The sequence below is a fragment of the Herpailurus yagouaroundi genome, unplaced genomic scaffold (assembly GCF_014898765.1).
Source record: "Herpailurus yagouaroundi ecotype Mexico unplaced genomic scaffold, PumYag 142, whole genome shotgun sequence".
In the NCBI taxonomy this organism is placed as follows: domain Eukaryota; kingdom Metazoa; phylum Chordata; class Mammalia; order Carnivora; family Felidae; genus Herpailurus; species Herpailurus yagouaroundi.
In genome coordinates this window covers 62,930,842-62,948,161 of record NW_024412397.1, presented here as the reverse complement: position 1 = coordinate 62,948,161, position 17,320 = coordinate 62,930,842, and the positions used below count along the sequence as shown (strand labels likewise).

Here is a 17,320-nt window from a genome sequence, read left to right as displayed (position 1 = left end):
GATTCTTGCTGAAGGCAGGTCAGGGTGATCAGACATCACCTGGGGGATAGTGGAAGATGAGGAACCTGATTAAATGTCCAGGGTGAACAGATATTGAGAATGGGGGATTCTGGATAAATTGGCTTAGTAAGATTCTTGCTAAAATTAGACAATGCAGAGAAACACAAAGTCCAAAAGTCAAGGCCTAGTTGAAAAAGTACTCAGAGGAACCTGTACAGAATTTGGTCAAGGTGTGAGTCTTTGTCATTTCATTTAATTTTAATTAAAATTTAAACTTCAATATTAGACAGCATAGCTAAAATTTTTCTAACCCTTCACATTTTTTATGATGATATAACAAGATACTATAAGCATTTAGAATTTACCAACAATGAATTACCTTAACCTGAAAAGAGATGATTTCCATAACCAGCATGTTTGGGCTGTAATAGATGACTTGTCCTTTTTATAGGTAACATTAATTTTTAATCGTGTCACGTTTACTTAACCACCTGTATTCTTCCTAACTCCGGGAGAGGCTGCCTCTCCTTTTGCTATAGTGGCTTATTTGGCACAAACCCCTCAGGTATACAAGAGCTGGCATCAGGGCTGGTTTATACTCTCTTGTGAGAGCTGAGAAATTTGTTTCAAAATTGGACACAGGCTGCTAAACTGACCTAGATGACGTTTAAAATAAAATGACAATCTCGCATTAAAAAAAAATTAGGAGTAAAGAGAAAAAGAGAAATGGGACAGCAATAAGTAAGGTCTTCCCAAGGGATTTTGTTGGTCCGCTCCATTCCTGGGAAATTCGCGGTACTGCTTCACCTCCCCTGGGCCGGTGAGCACAAGTTCTGAGAGCGGGTCACCTTCCGCCCAACAGCCTCAGGGTGGTCCCCTTGGCCCCGCCCCCTCCACCTGGGCGCCCTATGGGCCACGCCTCCCCAGGGCGCCCCGCCCCGCCGCCGTCCGATTCCGGGAGGCGCGAGTCGGCGCGCTGACGTCCGACGCTCCAGGTACTTTCCCCGCGGCCGGCCGGGCCCGGCGTGGGGGCGGGGCGGGGTGCGGAGCGCGCATGCGCCGCAGCGCCAGCGTTCTCCCCGGATCGTGCGGGGCCTGAGCCTCTCCGCCGGCGCAGGCTCCGCTCGCGCCAGCTTGCTCCCGCCGCCATGTCTGCCACCGTCGAGCGGGAGTTTGAGGAGTTGGATGCTGAGAATCGCTGGCAGCAGCTGTACTTGGTGAGTCACGGGCTCGCGCAGCAGCCGCAGTCCTCCGCCGAGGACCCAGGCTCGCGCTCGCCGGCTCCCTCCCGCCTCCCCCGCCTTCTGCTCCGGGCGGAAGTGGCGGAGCGCGGGCCGCGTCAGGGGCGCGCGTGCGCCGACCGAGTCTCTGCTCCCTTTGGAAAAAAATGACTTTAGATTGGGGGGGGGGGAGGTGTTCTTCGTGAGCGCAAGCGCAAAGTCGGTTCTCGAAGGCGGCTCCACAGCGGCACCTGGTGGCGGGCTAGGACGGGCTCCGCGGCCGGGGGAGGGGAGACCCCGGGAGGCTGGGGAGTACCGGTGAGACCCGTGGGCGATCCGAGAAGCTGCTGGGGGCCGTGAGGAGCCTGGCGAGGTTTGGGCGGGGGGCGCGGGCGGGCGGCGGGGAGCCGGCGGCAGCCTCGCGGTCGCTCGCACGCTCCGGTGCCAGGTTCTGCCCATGGACATCTTTTTCGCTGGCCAGGTGTTCTGTGGCCGCGCGGGCGGAGGCGGACCGCGGCACCCATTTCCAAAGGCGCGGCCGGCTCTTGCCCCGGTTGTTGTGTGTGACTCCGGGGCCTCTCGAAATGGCAGTGCCTAACCGTAGTGGTGGCGGAAGCTCCCGGCGAATCAGCAGTCATCGTGTTTTCAGAGAGCGCAGTGTCTTCAGCGCGTGGGTCGTCCTCCACAAACAGCTTCCAGACACGAGAATAGGGTTTGGTTGTGTTAGTTAAAAGAAAGGATAAGGATGTTCTCTTTTAAATTTTCTTTACTGAGGAATAGTTAACGTACAGTAAAATACACAGATTTTATACATGGGATTAAGCGAGTTTTCTAAATGTATATACCTGTGCAAGCCCCAAGTCAAAATAAAGAGCTTTTCCATTACCTCGAAGGTGCTGTCATGCCCTTCTTCCATCCCAGAGACCACTGTTCTGATTTCTTACCACCATACAGTAATCTTGCTTGTTGTTAAATTCATCTGAATGGAATCATGTAGTTGAATTCTTTTGTGACTAGCTAGATCAACTTGAGAACCCTTTAATTCAAATAGGATTTTATGCCTTTTGAAATGATTTAGATGCTTGTTCTGTACTGTTTAATTATTACCATATTATTCCCAAGATTGAATTGAGTGGTTGGTGAGTTAAATGCTGCTGCTCCTGCTGCTCGGTTCACTCTTTTTACATTTAAAAAAAAAAAAAAAGTTTTCCTGTAAATTTGGATGATCCTGGGTTTTTCCCCATTTCATTTAGTTAAATGACAGTAAAAAGTGTTTCCTTGGTCATTATGATTAGAATGTAACATTTTCTTCTTGAACACATTATCAGGAAGTGTAATAAATACCCTGATTCACAGGAGTACAGAGTATGTTAGAATAGAGTACTAACTTTTAAGAATGTTGGTAAGGGCTTTACCATTTATAGAACATTTTAAATGCAAATTCTAGTAGGAATCTTTATGTGAGAGCCTGCCAGCTGTCTCTTCTCCAGTTACATTTGTTTAAATAGAAGCTTCTGTTTCCAAGTTGCTAGCAGTATATCAAAATACAGCTTTGAGAAGAGAAAGGTGAATGCTGCAGCTTAATTCAGCTTAACATTTTGGTTAGACAGTTTGATTTTGGGGGGGGATGGGGGGTATCATTAATATCTTTGAAAATTTAATGAAAACTGTAATCCCTCTCACCAGAAAAATGTACTTTCTTACATCCACTGAAAATTTCACATTTAGTTTCAAGGAGTTCAGGAAACCCTTCCATGGACTCATGCCAAGGAATCCTTTAGTGGGTTGTTCATTGCTCTTATTATTTTTTCCTAATGGAAGAGAAGAGCACTCGTTTGGTCAGTAGAAATCATGCAATAAATATACCCTCTCTCTCTGACCCTCCCCCTGTTCATGCTCTGTCTGTCTCTGTCTCAAAAATAAATAAACATTAAAAAAATTAAAAAAAAAAAGGGGGGGGCGCCTGGGTGGCTCGGTCGGTTAAGCGTCTGACTCTGGCTCAGGTCGTGATCTCGCAGTCAGTTGGGTTCGAACCCCGCGTCGGGCTCCTGGGCTGACAGCTCGGAGCCTGGAGCCTGCTTCGGATTCTGTGTCTCCCTCTCTCTCTGACCCTCCCCCTGTTCATGCTCTGTCTGTCTCTATCTCCAAAATAAATAAACATTTTAAAAAATTAAAAAAAAAAAAAAAAGAAATCATGCAATATACATGCTATTACAGTAAACGTAGATCACGAACCAAGAAAGTTAGTAATGGAAAGCAAGTATAGGAAGAGATTTTCCTTTGACTGTAGAATATCCATTCAGCCACACTACAAATGTATTGAGCATCAGTGGTGTGCCAGTCCCTAGCTTTGGGCCTTGGAGATTCAACAGAGAATGCAACGGAGTTCCTTCTCTTGAGTTCACATTCTAGGACTTGTTCTTTTGAGGGCCTCATTGCAATTCCCCATTTTCACTCATTTACTTGTAACACATCTATTATGTGTCAGCATTAGACTGTGTCCCAGCCTCAAGGATCCACCCTGCCATAGAGTAGTAAATAGGTAAGAAGATGAAAACATAAAGTAAGAAATGCAAAAGCTAGTGTTAAGCACAGGATGCTGCCTAGTCACCCAGAGGGGTGCACCTGGGAATTCTGGTGATGATTCCTGGAGAAGGGATGACCTTACCAAAGTCTTGAAGGACAAGTTGGCCAGGTGTAGAGAATAAAGGAGGGGAAAAGAATTAGTGCTCCAGAGAAGGAATGTGTACAAAGGCACAGATCATAAAATCCCATGAGGACTACCAACAAATTAGTAAGATCATTCTACTAGTGTGATGGATGGGGCTAACTGTAGGCAAGTAGCACAGAGAAGTAGTCTCTTGAAATAAACCTGAGGAGAAATGTTGACCTCCTGAACTAAGGCAGTGGCAGGAGGAATGAAGGAAGGGGGGATACACATTTGAAGTGGGAGGGGGATAGATGTATTTGGTCTTGAAATTGTTCAGTTTGAGATACCTGTGAGACATCAAAATGGAAGGAAATAGTTTAATATATCAATTTGGAGTTCAGGAGAGGCCTGAGCTGTAAATAGCATTTTGGAAATCATGAGCACATAGGTGGTCTTTGAGGTCCTAGATGTGGATGAGATCCTCCAGGGAAAATAGGGAGAGTTTGGAAATGCTGAAGGCCAACAACAGAAATCTTGACCACCAACAACAATTAAGGGCATAGGTAAAGAAAGAGGAGCTTGCTAAAAAGAGTGGAGAGGAATAGCCATGGAAGTGGGGAGACAACCAATGGTGGGTGTGAAGGGAGTTGATGGTCAGGAGGGCCACATGCAGCAGATGGCACAAAGTCAAAACTGAAAGGGCCTTTTGACTTAAGGACTGATGATCAATAGATACCTTTTTTTTTTTAATTAAAAAAGTTTAATGTTTATTCATTTTTGAGAGAGAGACAGAGTGTGAGCAGGGGATGGACAGAGAGAGAGGGAGACACAGAATCTGAAGCAGGCTCCAGTCTCTGAGCTGTCAGCACAGAGCCCGGCCCAAGGCTTGAACCCATGAACCGTGAGATCATGATCTGAGCCAAAGTGGGACGCTTAACTGACTGAGCCACCCAGGAGCCCCAACATATCTTTAAAGAGAGCAATTTCAGTGGAGTACAAAGTCAGATGCTGAGCATTGAGAAGAGAAGGTGGGAAGAAGTACAACCAAGCAAGTGTAGACTGTTTTTTTTAAATAAGCTCAGCTTGACCAATGGAGTGGGGAAGGTAGCTAAAATGAAGCACATTTATGTCCCTTCACTACTGAAAACCTTCAGTGGTTTCCCATTGCTCATAATGTAAAATTCAGATCCTTCTGTGGCTTGCAAGACCACATGGCCTGCCTGCCCATATGACTTTCTTCCCTCTTTTCCCCTGGGTTCTGTTCCTTGAAAAGTGCATGACCATTCTCCCCTGAGGGCCTTCATAATTGTAGCTGTCTTTGCCTTAGCACAACTTCTCCCCTTTTTCCCCCGCACTTTTGCTTAACTGCCTCCTACTCATCCCTGAAGTCTCACTTCCTTAGGGGGTGCTTTCCTGACCCTCCCATGCAGGATATAATCCCCTGTTACATGCTCCATAGCATCACATGACTTCCCCTTTCATAGCAGTGTGTTGGATGCAATGCAGCAGTGATTATTTAGGGAACACAAATTTGCATTAAGCAAACCACTGTTAACTTGAGTAGGGAAAAGTGTTTAAGTGGGCTCTCTGCTTTGATGATCACAAGACAGGGTGGTATTTGTGTTAGGTTTTTTGTTGTTTTTGTGTGTGTGGTGTTTTTTGTTTTTTGTTTCAGCAGTGCTAACTGGATTAGGAAAAGAAAAGCTTTGCTGTTTTTTTTTTGTTTTTAACTTTTTAAATGTTTATTTGTTTTGAGAGAGATGGAGAGCACAAGCAGGGGAGAGGCAGAGAGAAGGAGAAAAAGAATCCCAAGCAGACTCTGCACCATCAGCACAGAGCCTGGTGTGGAGCTTGAACTCATGAACTACAAGATCATGAACTGAGCCGAGATCAAGTCAGCTGCTTAACCAACCGAGCCATGCAGGTGCCCCAAGAAAAGCTTTGCTCTTGAGCAAAAAGTAGATGTAACTAGAAATTGGATTTGCTTAGTGGTATGAGAATTTTTACTTTACACCTTCTTGAAAGTCTTGCAGGAACAGTGAATTTATTATTTGAGTCTGAAACTCTTCAGCCCCTTACTTTTTTTCACCCAGTTTGAAAAGTTGGTTTTATAACACAGCTTTTGATAATAGGAGATTTTGTGTCAGAGCCAAACAGACTATGAATTTATCTTTTTCACTACCTCATCAGAGCTTCATGCAGGCAGTGCCAGTGCCTTGCACAGCATCAGGCACCTAGTAGGTACATGGTAAATATTGTTGAATAATGACTTCTTACCAGAAAAGGGTGACTTGATATGTTTACATGTTGGGGTGGGGGTGGGGGGAAGGATAAGCCTAAAGAGAGAGGTTGGAGGTTGAAAAATAGAAGGAATTACTGTTGGAGCCAGAAACCTTGGAAAGCAGGTGCTGATGGGAGTAAGAGCACACAGGTTGAAGAACTGGCCTTGAAAGGGCACAACTAGCAGTAGTGAGATTGCTAGAAAAATCTAATTTTGTCTGACTAACTAATGACATTAATGTAGTCTGAGGTTAACTCTCGCTTTTTGAGAAATGTTCATGATTGCTTTTTTGCCTTTAGTCACTGCTGATTGCTGTCTGAATCAGGCTGGGGCATGAGAGGGGCAGAGAAAGAATGGAGTTTTGTGAGCTTTCAGGGAAGGGAGTACAACTGTAGGGAAATAGCAAAAAAACAAAAAATGTAAGCCATGGAATAATGTTTCTAGTAAATGGTGGCTCAGAAAGAATTTGGTTGACTAATCAGAGTTTAGGAACCATGGAACTCTTAACTGGTCATTTTTCTTTATTAGAAGTTTGTAGTTCAGGATGCCTGGGTGGCTCAGTTAAGCGTCCAACTTCAGTTCAGGTCATGATCTGACGGTTGGTGAGTTCGAGGCCTGCATCTGGCTTTCAGCTGTTGAGCGCACAATCTGCTTTGGATCCTCTGTCTCCCTCTCTTTCTGCCTCTTCCCCGCTTGCGTGTGTGCACATACTCTCCCCCCACCCTTACTCCCCCCCTGCCCTAATAAATAAACATTAAAAAAAAGAAATTTGTAGTTCAAATATTGTCAGTAAGAGCAGGTTGTGGGTTTTTTTTGTTTTTGTTTTTAATGTATTTATTGTTTGAGAGAGCGAGAGCATGCACGCTAGCAAGTGGGGAAGGGGCGGAGAGAGGGTCAACAGAAGATCCAAAGCAGGCTCTGCGCTGACAGCGGCTAGCTCTATGCGGAGCTCAAACCCCATGAGTTACGAGATCATGACCTGAGCCTGATGCTGAGTCTACTGAGCCACCCAGGCGCCCCAAGAGCAGTTTTTTACTACTTGGGCGTCAACTACGTTTTGGAAGTAAGGTATCAAGGGAAGTCTTCTAGTATTTATAGTAGGTAGTCATAGGGTAAAAAGCAAAGCCTGCTTACTCTAAAACACTTCCCTTTGCATTGTGTACTACACATTGCCCTGCAGTTGTTTAATCTTAGGGTTTGGGGTTTCACATCGTTGCATGTGCTCTTGCTGTGTCAGATTCCTTGAATTTTCTTGAAAATAGCCTGTTTTCTCACACCTTGGAGTCTGCACATGTTGGATATGTTCTGTGCCTACCTTATCTATCTAGGAAACCTCTTTAAGACTAGACTGTGGTCTCTTTAGGCAAAGCTATATGTTCCTTCTCTGATTCCTGAACCCTCTGTGTTCTTTTATTGGAGTATAAATCACATCGTTTTAGAATTGTCTGTTAGCTCCTTAAGGAATGCTTTGTTTTTGTTTCCCCACCATTAGCCTGTAGTTCTGAGATGTTAGATGCCCAGTAGTCACTAAACAAAATAATACTGTTTCCTTTTAAAATGTCAGCACCTTGGGGCACTTGGCTGGCTCAGTCAGTGGAGCATATGACTCTTGATCTCAGGGCTGTGAGTTGGAGCCCCACATTGTGTGTAGAGATTACTTAAAAATAAAATCTTAAAAAAAAAATGTCAGCACCTTGGTTTATTCCAGCCCCCTCATTCACAGCTGAGGAGACACCCGTCCAACATGAGGTTATGATTTATGTAAGGTTACCATATCCAGTGGTGGTACAGATGGGATCCAAATCCTGTCCTTATTTTTTTTTTTTATTTAAAAAAATTTCTTTTTTTACATTTATTTATTTTTGATAGAAAGAGACAGAGCATAAGTGGGGGAAGGGCACAGAGAGAAGGAGACACAGAATCCAAAGCAGGCTTCAGGCTCCGAGCTGTCAGCACAGAGACTGACGCGGGGCTCGAACCCACAAACCGCGAGATCATGACCTGAGCCGAAGTCAGATGCTCAACTGACTGAGCCACCCAGGCGACCCTGAATCCTGTCCTTATAATTCTCATTTCTGTGTTACCCCAATTTGTCAGTGTGACTGTTTACATTGCTTTCTCCTTAAGATCTACTTGAGATTAATGGAACAGAGGGAGTCATTTAAATTTTTCATAGCAAGGAGGGAGTGGAATGTGTTATAATAGGTGGGGTCATTTTGGGGATTGGAGGCCTCTAACACAGTATCTAGGATCCATCGATTAGACTGGAAAGTGATTTCCAAGTCCCCTGAAACTGTATGTGTGAGTGTACCTGAGTATTTCATTTCTAGGTGATTCCATAGCTTTTGTCACATTCTCACATGGATCTCTATGACAATAGGTAAGGACCACTGCTTTAAGAGAGAGCAGCCTTAGGAATGGTGCCCCAATAGAGAATATATAACTGGAAGTTATAACTAGGTTTGCCTCTGATATATGTTCTGTAGTACTGATTCCTGTCTGCAATTGTGGAAATTCAGACAGTCACAGTTGTCCCCTAGCCTTTCTAGCTTGCCTCTTTTTCAATTTTTTGATTTTAATGTTTATTTGTTTTTGAGAGACAGAGACAGAGCACAAGCAGGGGAGGGGCAGAGAGAGAGGGAGACAGAATCCACGAAGCAGGCTCCGGGCTCCGAGCTGTCAACACAGAACCCAATGTGGGGCTTGAAACCATGAACCATGAGATCATGATCTGAGCCAAAGTTAGACTCTTAACCCACCAACTGAGACACCCAGGCGCCCCTAAAAAATTTTTTTTAATGTTTATTTATTTTTGAGAGAGTGTGAGCAGAGGGGCAGAAAGAGAAGGAGACACAGAATCTGAAGCAGGCTTCAGGCTCTGAGCTGTCAGCACAGAGCCCAATGCAGGGCTTGAACTCACAAGCTGTGAGACAGATCATGAGTTGAGCTGAATGAAGTTGGATGCTTAACTGACTGAGCCACCCAGGTGCCCCACTTTTCTTTCTTTCTTTCTTTCTTCCTTCCTTCCTTCCTTCCTTCCTTCCTTCCTTCCTTCCTTCCTTCTTCCTTTTTAAGCCACTTGTATTTCCTTTCTTTTTTTGATATGTTGGAGATCTTTACACATTGAAGAAGTTAAGCTTTTGTCATATATTGCAAATACTTTTCAACCTATCAGTTACCTTTGACTTTGTTTATGGTATTTTTTCATGTAGAAAACTTACGTGTTGGCAAAATCAGATTTATGAGCCTTTCTAGGTTTTTGTGCCATGACTTAGAAAGACCTTGTCTATCTAAGGTAGCCATCCAATTAAATTTTTTTTGTGTGGGAAAATATATAATAAAATGTGCCATTTTAGCCATTTTTAAGTGTACAATTCAATGTCATCGATTCCATTTATTATTGTTGTGCAACCATCACCGCTGTTTCCAAAACCCTTTCAGCACCCCAAATAGAAACTCTGTACCCATTAAGCAATAACTCCCTATTTCCCCCTCCTCCTGTTAACTTCTGCTCTACTTTCTATCTGTGAATTTGCCTAGAGACCTCATGCAAGTGAAATCACACAATGTTTTTCCTTTGTGTCTGGCATTTCACTTAGCATAATATTGTCAAGGTGGAACTATGCTATAGCCTGTTATCAACTTCATTCCTTTTTATGGCTGACTAATATTTTTTTGTATGTATATACCACATTTTGTTTCTCCATTCATCTGTTAATGGACATTTAGGGTGTTTCCACCTTTTGACTATGAATAATGCTGCTGTGAACATGGCTGTGCAGATATCCATTGGAGTCCTTATTTTTAATTGTTTTGGATTTGGACCTAGAAGTGGAGTTGCTGGATAATATGGTAATTCTGTGCTTAGCTTTTTGAGTAACTGTGAGCTGTTTTCCTTAGTGGCTGCAATATATTACATTCCCTCTAGCAGTGTTTGAGGATTCTGATTTCTTCATATCCTCACAAACACTTGTTATTTTCCATTTTTAAAATTATAGTCATGCTAGTAGGTATGAAATGGTTTAGATTGCATTTCTGTAATGACTAAGCATGTTGACTATCTTTTAAATGTGTTTATTGACTGATTGTAAAACTTTGGAAAAATGTCTATTCAAGTCCTTCACTTTTTTTTCCTCCTAAGACTTCATTTTTTAAGAGCAATTCTAGGTTCACAGGAAAATTGAGGGGAAGATACAGAAATGTCTCACATACTTCCTGCTCCCACACATGTATATCCTTCCCTTTATCAAAATCCCTCGCCAGAGTGGTATGTTTATTATAATTGATGAGCCTACATTGATATATCATAATCATCCAAAGTCCATAGTTTACCTTGGGGTTCAGTTTTGATGGTGTACATTCTGTGGGTTTAAACAAATGTATTTGAATCCAGCATTATGGCATCATACATAAAAACCCTGTGCTCTCCCTATTCATTCCTACCTCCCTTTCCCAACCCCAGCAACCACATTGATTTCTTTTACTGTCTGCATAGTTTTGCCTTTTCCAAAATGTCATATGGTTGGAATCCTGTAGTTAAGTAGCTTTTTCAGATTGGCTTCTTTCACTTAGTAATATGCGTTTAAGGTTCCTATGTGTCTTCATGGCTTGATAGTTCATTTCTTTTTTTTTTTTTAATTTTTAAAAAATGTTTATTTATTTTTGAGAGAGAAAGCATAAGCAGGGGAGGCACAGAGAGAGAGGGAGACACAGAATCTAAAACAGGCTCCAGGCTCTGAGCTGTCAGCACAGAGCCTGATGCAGGGCTTGAACTCACAAACTGTGAGATGATGACCTGAGCCAAAGTTGGACGCTTAACCAGTTGAGCCACCCAGGCGCGCCCCGATAGTTCATTTCTTTTGAACACTGAATAATATTCATTTGTCTGGATGTACCATAGTTTGTTTATCCCTCACCTGCTGAGGGGCATCTTGGTTGCTTCCAGGTTTTGGCAGTTATGAATAAAGCTGCTATAAACATCAGGTTTTTGTGTATATGTAAATTTTTTACTTCTTTGGGTAAATACCAAGGAGTGCAGTTGCTGGATCATATGGTAAGAGTCTGTTTAGTTTTGTAGGCCAAAACAGCCAAACTTTTTTAGAACTATACCCTATTGGTGGGAATGCAAACTGGTGTAGCCACTCTGGAAAACAGTGTGGAGGTTCCTCAAAAAGTTAAAAACAGAACTAGCCTATGGCCCAGCAATTGCACTACTAGGTATTAATTCAAAGTATAAAAAAATACTGATTTTAAGGGGCACATGTACCCCAGTGTTTATAGCAGCACTATCAACAATAGCCAAATTATGGAAAGAGCCCAAATGTCCATTGACTCATGAATGGATAAAGAAGGTGTGTGTGTGTGTGTGTGTGTGTGTGTGTGTGTACATATACACAATAGAATATTACTCAGCCATCAAAAGTGAAATTTTGCCATTTGCAATGACATGGTTGGAACTAGAGTGTATTATGCTAAGTGAAATAAGTCTGAGAAAAATACCATATGATTTCACTCATAATGTGGTATTTAAGAGACAAAACATGAACATAGGGGAAAGGAAGGAAAAGTAAGATAAAAACAGAGGGAAATAAATCATAAGAGACTCTTAACTATAGAGAACAAACTGAGGGTCACTGGAGGGGAGGTAGATGGGGGTGGAAGGATGAGTTAGATGGGTGATGGGTGTTAAAGAGGGTGCTTGTTGTGATGAGCACTGGATGTTATATGTAAGTGATGTATCAATGAATTCTATCCCTGAAGCCAATACTGCACTATATGTTAACTAACTTGAATTTAAATGAAATCTTGGAAGAAGAAAAAAAAAACCAAATGGCTGTACCATTTTGTATTATCACCAACGATGAATGAGTTACTGTGTTTTATGTCCTTGTCAGCATTTGGTGGTGTCAGTGTTCCAGATTTTGGCGATTCCAATAAGCGTCTGCCTATTTTTATGTTGTTTGTCCTCTTGTTCAATGGTAGGAGTTCTTTGTATATTGTGGTTATTAATCCCTTATCAGATATATGATATGCAAATATTTTCTCCCAATATGTGTTTCCTTTTAAGTGTATATTGTTACTTGATGTTCAAAAGCCTTTAATTTTGATGAAGTCCTATGTATTTTTTTGTCACCGTGTGCTTTTGGTATCATGATTTAAGAAACTATTACCATATCCATGATTATGAAGATTTTCAATCCCTGTGTTTTCTTCTAAGAGTTTTGTAGAGTTAGCTCTTACGTTAGGTCTTTGATCTGTTTTAGTTAACTTTTGCATATGGTAATGGTCCAGTTTCATTGTTTTGCTTGTGGATATCCATTTTTCCCAGAACCATTTGTTGAGAGATTTTCCTTTCCACACTGAATGATTTTGGCCTGTTTGTTGAAAATCAAGATCTGAGGGTTTATTTCTGAATTCTGTATCCTGTTCCATTTATCTCTGTGACTGACTTTATGTTATACCACATTGATTTGATTACTATAGCTTTGCAGTAAGTTTTGTAATTGGGAAGTGTGTGTCCTCCAACTTTGTTACTCTTTTTCAAGATTGTTTCAACTCTTCAGGGTCTTGTGAAATTCCATATGAATATTGGGATGACTTTTTTCATTTGTGCAAAAATTGTTGCTGGTATTTTGATAGTGATTACATTAAATTAGTGTATCACTTTGGGTCATTTTGTCATTTTAGTATTTAAATCTTCCAATCCATGAATCTAAGATGTTTTTGTATTTATTTAGGTTGCCTTTAATTTCAGCTGTGTTTTGTATTTTTTAGTATACAAGTCTTTCATCTTTCTGGTTACGTTTATTGCTAAGTATTTTGATTTTATTGTAAATGGGATTATTTTAATTTCCTCTTTGAATTCATTGCTACTGTATAGAAATACAACTGATTTTTGTGTGTTGATTTTGTGTTTTGCAGCTTTGCTGAATTTGTTGATTAGCTCTAACAGGCTTTTTCGTGGGGGCTCTTTAGGATTTTCTACATAAAACATCATGTCATTTGTGAATAAAGATAGTTTAACAGCTTTCTTTCCAATTTGCATGCCTATTTATTTTATTATTGCCGAGTTGCTCTGGCTAGAACTTCAGTACTGTGTTGAATAGAAGTGGTGAAAATGGGGGGTGGGGGTGGGAGAGCACCTGGCTGGCTCAGTTGATAGAGTATGCAACTCTTGATCTGGGGGTTTATTAGTTTGAGCCCCGTGTTGGGTGTCAAAGATTACTTAAAAATAAAATATTTGAAAAATAAATTAAATTAAAAAAAAAAAAAGTAATGAAAGCGGGAATCCGTGTCTTGTCTCTGACCATTTTTCCTCCTAAATAACTGCCTGCTTTTATGATACTGTTTGTTGAGTATCCTATACCTCTCTCCTTCCTCTTCCCCCCATTTGCCATCTTTGTAATTTGCGAAATTCCTATATGTGTGTATTGGGTGAATGAAGCATGAGCAAATGCCTGTATAATCTGATCTCTCTGCACTTGTTCATCCCCATTTCTTGTATTTTCCTCTCTTAAGCACCACAGGTTTTGTGTTGCTTATACTTCTTGTAAGATACCAGTTATTCATGCTTTCATTTATGTTTTATGTACCTTCACATCTTTGTGACTTTGCACAAGCTGTTTTTTCTACTTAGACATGTCATTCCCTACTTGTTTACGTGGCATACTCCTGGTCATTGTTCAGGTTTATTCATGCACTGTGATCTTCACTCCCCCAGGTGAAAATAAATCCACTTTCTGTGTTTATTTTATTTATTTGTGTATTCTTTTTTTAGTTTATTTTTGAGAGAGACAGAATGCAAGTGGGGGAGGGGCAGAGAGAGAGGGAGATACAGAATCTGACACAGGGCTTGAACTCATGAACCAGGAGATCATGACCTGAGCCGAAGTTGGATGCTTAATCGACTGAGCCACCCACACAACCCTCTGTTTATTTTATTTTATTATTTTTTTTTTAATTTTTTTTCAACATTTATTTATTTTTGGGACAGAGACAGAGCATGAACGGGGGAGGGGCAGAGAGAGAGGGAGACACAGAATTGGAAACAGGCTCCAGGCTCCGAGCCATCAGCCCAGAGCCTGACGCGGGGCTCGAACTCACGGACCGCGAGATCGTGACCTGGCTGAAGTCGGACGCTCAACCGACTGCGCCACCCAGGCGCCCCAACCCTCTGTTTATTTTAAATGTGGGCATACTTTTCTTATGGTACTTATTAGACTGGCTCCTTGATAGTCTCATGAAAATTCTCAAGTTTGATTATAAAAAAAAGAGAAAGTCATTAGATACAGTTGTACAAATAGCAGTAAACATTGACAGCAAGAATAGTGATAGATAATGATAAGTGGACCTAATTTTCCAGGTTCTTCATCTCATTCAGTAGAGGCTTTTTGTTGTTGTTGTTCTTATTTATCATTGAAATGACCAAAATACAGTGATAAGAAAAAAATCTACATTATTATTTGACATGAGAAGGGTCCTATCCATTTATTTGAGACTTAGAGGATTTTTTTTCATTTTTATTGAGAAATCACTATACATTTAAGGTGTACAGCATGATGGTTTGATTTCCTTGTATTGGAAAATGATTACAGTAGGTTCAACTAACATCCATCTTCTTGTATAAATCCAATCAAAAGAAAAGAAAGGAAGGAGAAAATTTTCTTGTGATGAGAACTTTTAGGATTTACTGTCAACATTTCTCTGTATCACACAGCAGTGTTAGCAATAGTTACCATGTTGTATTACCTCCCTGGTACTTATTTATCTCGTTAACTGGAAGTTTGTATCTTTTGACCACCTTCCTCCAATTCCGAAACTGAGGGGATTTTGATAGTAAACAGTGTAAGCATCCACAAAAACTTGGGTAAGAGCTGATGCCTACGTTTTCTGTGAAGATGAACAAATGTTAGGCATGTGAAAAATTCAGCTCCTCAGAGACTCAACGGGGTGCCTGTGTGGCCCTGACTGGTTCCTCGACTCTTGGTCAGAGGTCATGATCTCAGTTTGTGAGATTGAGCCCTGTGTCAGGCTCTGCACTGAGAAGCCTGCTTGGGATTCTCTCTCCATCTCTCTCTCTCTCTCTCTCTCTCTCTCTCTTTCTCTCTCTCTCTCTGCCCCTCCCCTGCTTATGTGCACGAGCTCTCTTTCTCAAAATAAATTAATAGACTTAAAAAATTTAAGACTCACTAGCAAAATAGTGCAAAATACAAAGTTAGCTTGACAAAAATCTCTGCATTTGGGAAAAAGATTTTTAAACTGAATATTCTGAGAAAGCATTTAAAACACATAAAGGTCTCAAATCTTTGTGATAGGCAGTTCTGAAAGAAAAGACCCTGAGGTGATACAATGACCAAAGAAATAATGTAAGAATACCTCTGAGCTGAAGAAAGCCTTGAATTTCAAGATCAAAGGGGACCAGAAAGTCTTCACCAGGAATATATTTAAAAAGCAGGAAAACCTGCATGAATTTCTGCATGCATCCTGATGACTTTTCTAAGTATTCAGGATAAAGAAAAAGCCCCTGCAAGGTAGAAAAACAAGTAATCTTTAGAGAAGAACCAATGACATTTGCATCAGACAAATGCACTCTGACATTGGATGCCAGAAGATAATGGAGAAATGTCACCCAAGAGCTGAGAGAAATGGAATAGGTGTAGAAAGTAGGTTTGGGCAGTGAAGCCAAATACAATCTAGAGTTAACGCTAAATAGTTACAATTATACTTGTAAACCTTACTTAAATGATAAATATTTTTGAAATAATTGCACATGTTAAAAAATATGGATGCAAAGTTCTAGCTTATTTCAAGAAGATTTGGGGGATTGAGCTGTAGGAAGAGAGAAGTGAAACCTATAGTAATTGTACTATATATTTACCAGTAGGGATTTATTAATAGATATTTTCACATTAATAGAAATATATAAGTCCAAACATGCTTTTGCAAAATTTTAAGACTAATTCCTGGTAAAATAGGAATGGTGCTTTTACTTCTAAATTACTGGAAGTAAAGAGGAACAAAGAAAATGTGATTAATACAGAAAAAAACGGGGAAAAGGAAATAAGGAAGCATAACATAGAAAACAGCTAATCGTTTCTGGGTGAAAGAATAAATCAAGATTGCCATTAAAGACTAGAAAATAATGAGATGACACTATTCTAAACTTAGAGGATTTGAAGTTTAGAAGTTTGGACAGTCTTTAAAGTAAGAAAAACAAAAAAGAATATTAATGAGCTAAGTATTGTATTCAAGCTAGAAGAATGATAAAATGAAACAAAGCTTTAGAAGGGCAGATTGAATACACAGGAAAGGTAGAAATGAATGAGTAAGCATTTCCTCTCCCCTTCCAAATAGGTAGTTCAATTTTACCTATGATTATAGCCCTAAAACTAATGTGTCATCGACAGATATTATCTAGAGATAAAGTATAAAACACCATTCCCAAATTTATTCTGGGAATATAAAGAATTAGTAACACTATATATAGTGTTGTATAGTGTTACATAGTTATATAGTGTTAACACTATATAGTAACACTATAGAATTCATCCTCATTGATTAAAGGACAAAAAAAAAAAGTGTAGTCATATTGAGATCAGTTAAAATTAAGCAACAAAAATTTTTTGAATACTTAAGAATATACTTAGGAAATGTGTGGGTTTTACAGTTGCACCAAAAACCTTAAAATACCTAGGAATAAACCTAACCAAAGAGGTGAAGGTCTATACACTGAAAACTATAGAAAGCTTATAAAAGAAATTGAAGAAGACACACACACAAAAAAGAAAAGTATTCCATGCTCTTGGATTGGAGGAACATACACTGTTAAAATGTCAATACTACCTGAAGCAATCTACGTATTCAGTGCAATCCCTATCAAAATAACACCAGCATTCTTCACAGAGCTAGAACAAACAATCCTAAAATTTGTATGGAACCAGAAAAGACCCCTAAATAGCCAAAGCAATCCTGAAAAAGAAAACCAAAGCTGGAGGCATCACAATCCCAGACTTCAAGATGTATTACAAAACTGTAATCATCAAGATAATATGGTACTGGCACAAAAACAGACACTCAGATCAATGGGACAGAATAGAGAACCCAGAAATGGGCCCACAAACGTATGGCCAACTAATCTTTGACAAAGCAGGAAAGAATATCCAATGGAAT

At 40.7% G+C, this 17,320-nt stretch overlaps 1 protein-coding gene across 3 annotated transcripts in view; it reads left to right on the top strand.

Annotated features, from left to right (window-relative positions):
- Positions 1-1,000: 1,000 nt before the first annotated feature.
- PTPN2 (protein tyrosine phosphatase non-receptor type 2) overlaps positions 1,001-17,320 on the top strand; it is an 86,040-nt gene continuing 69,720 nt past the window's right edge. Inside the window, exon 1 of one of the 3 annotated variants that reach the window (XM_040479469.1) lies at positions 1,001-1,217. In XM_040479469.1, the coding sequence (XP_040335403.1) occupies positions 1,149-1,217 (69 nt within the window). In that variant the 5' untranslated portion in view covers positions 1,001-1,148. The remainder of the gene's footprint in view (positions 1,218-17,320) is intronic. The other 2 variants (XM_040479468.1, XM_040479471.1) reach the window with 2 other exon arrangements.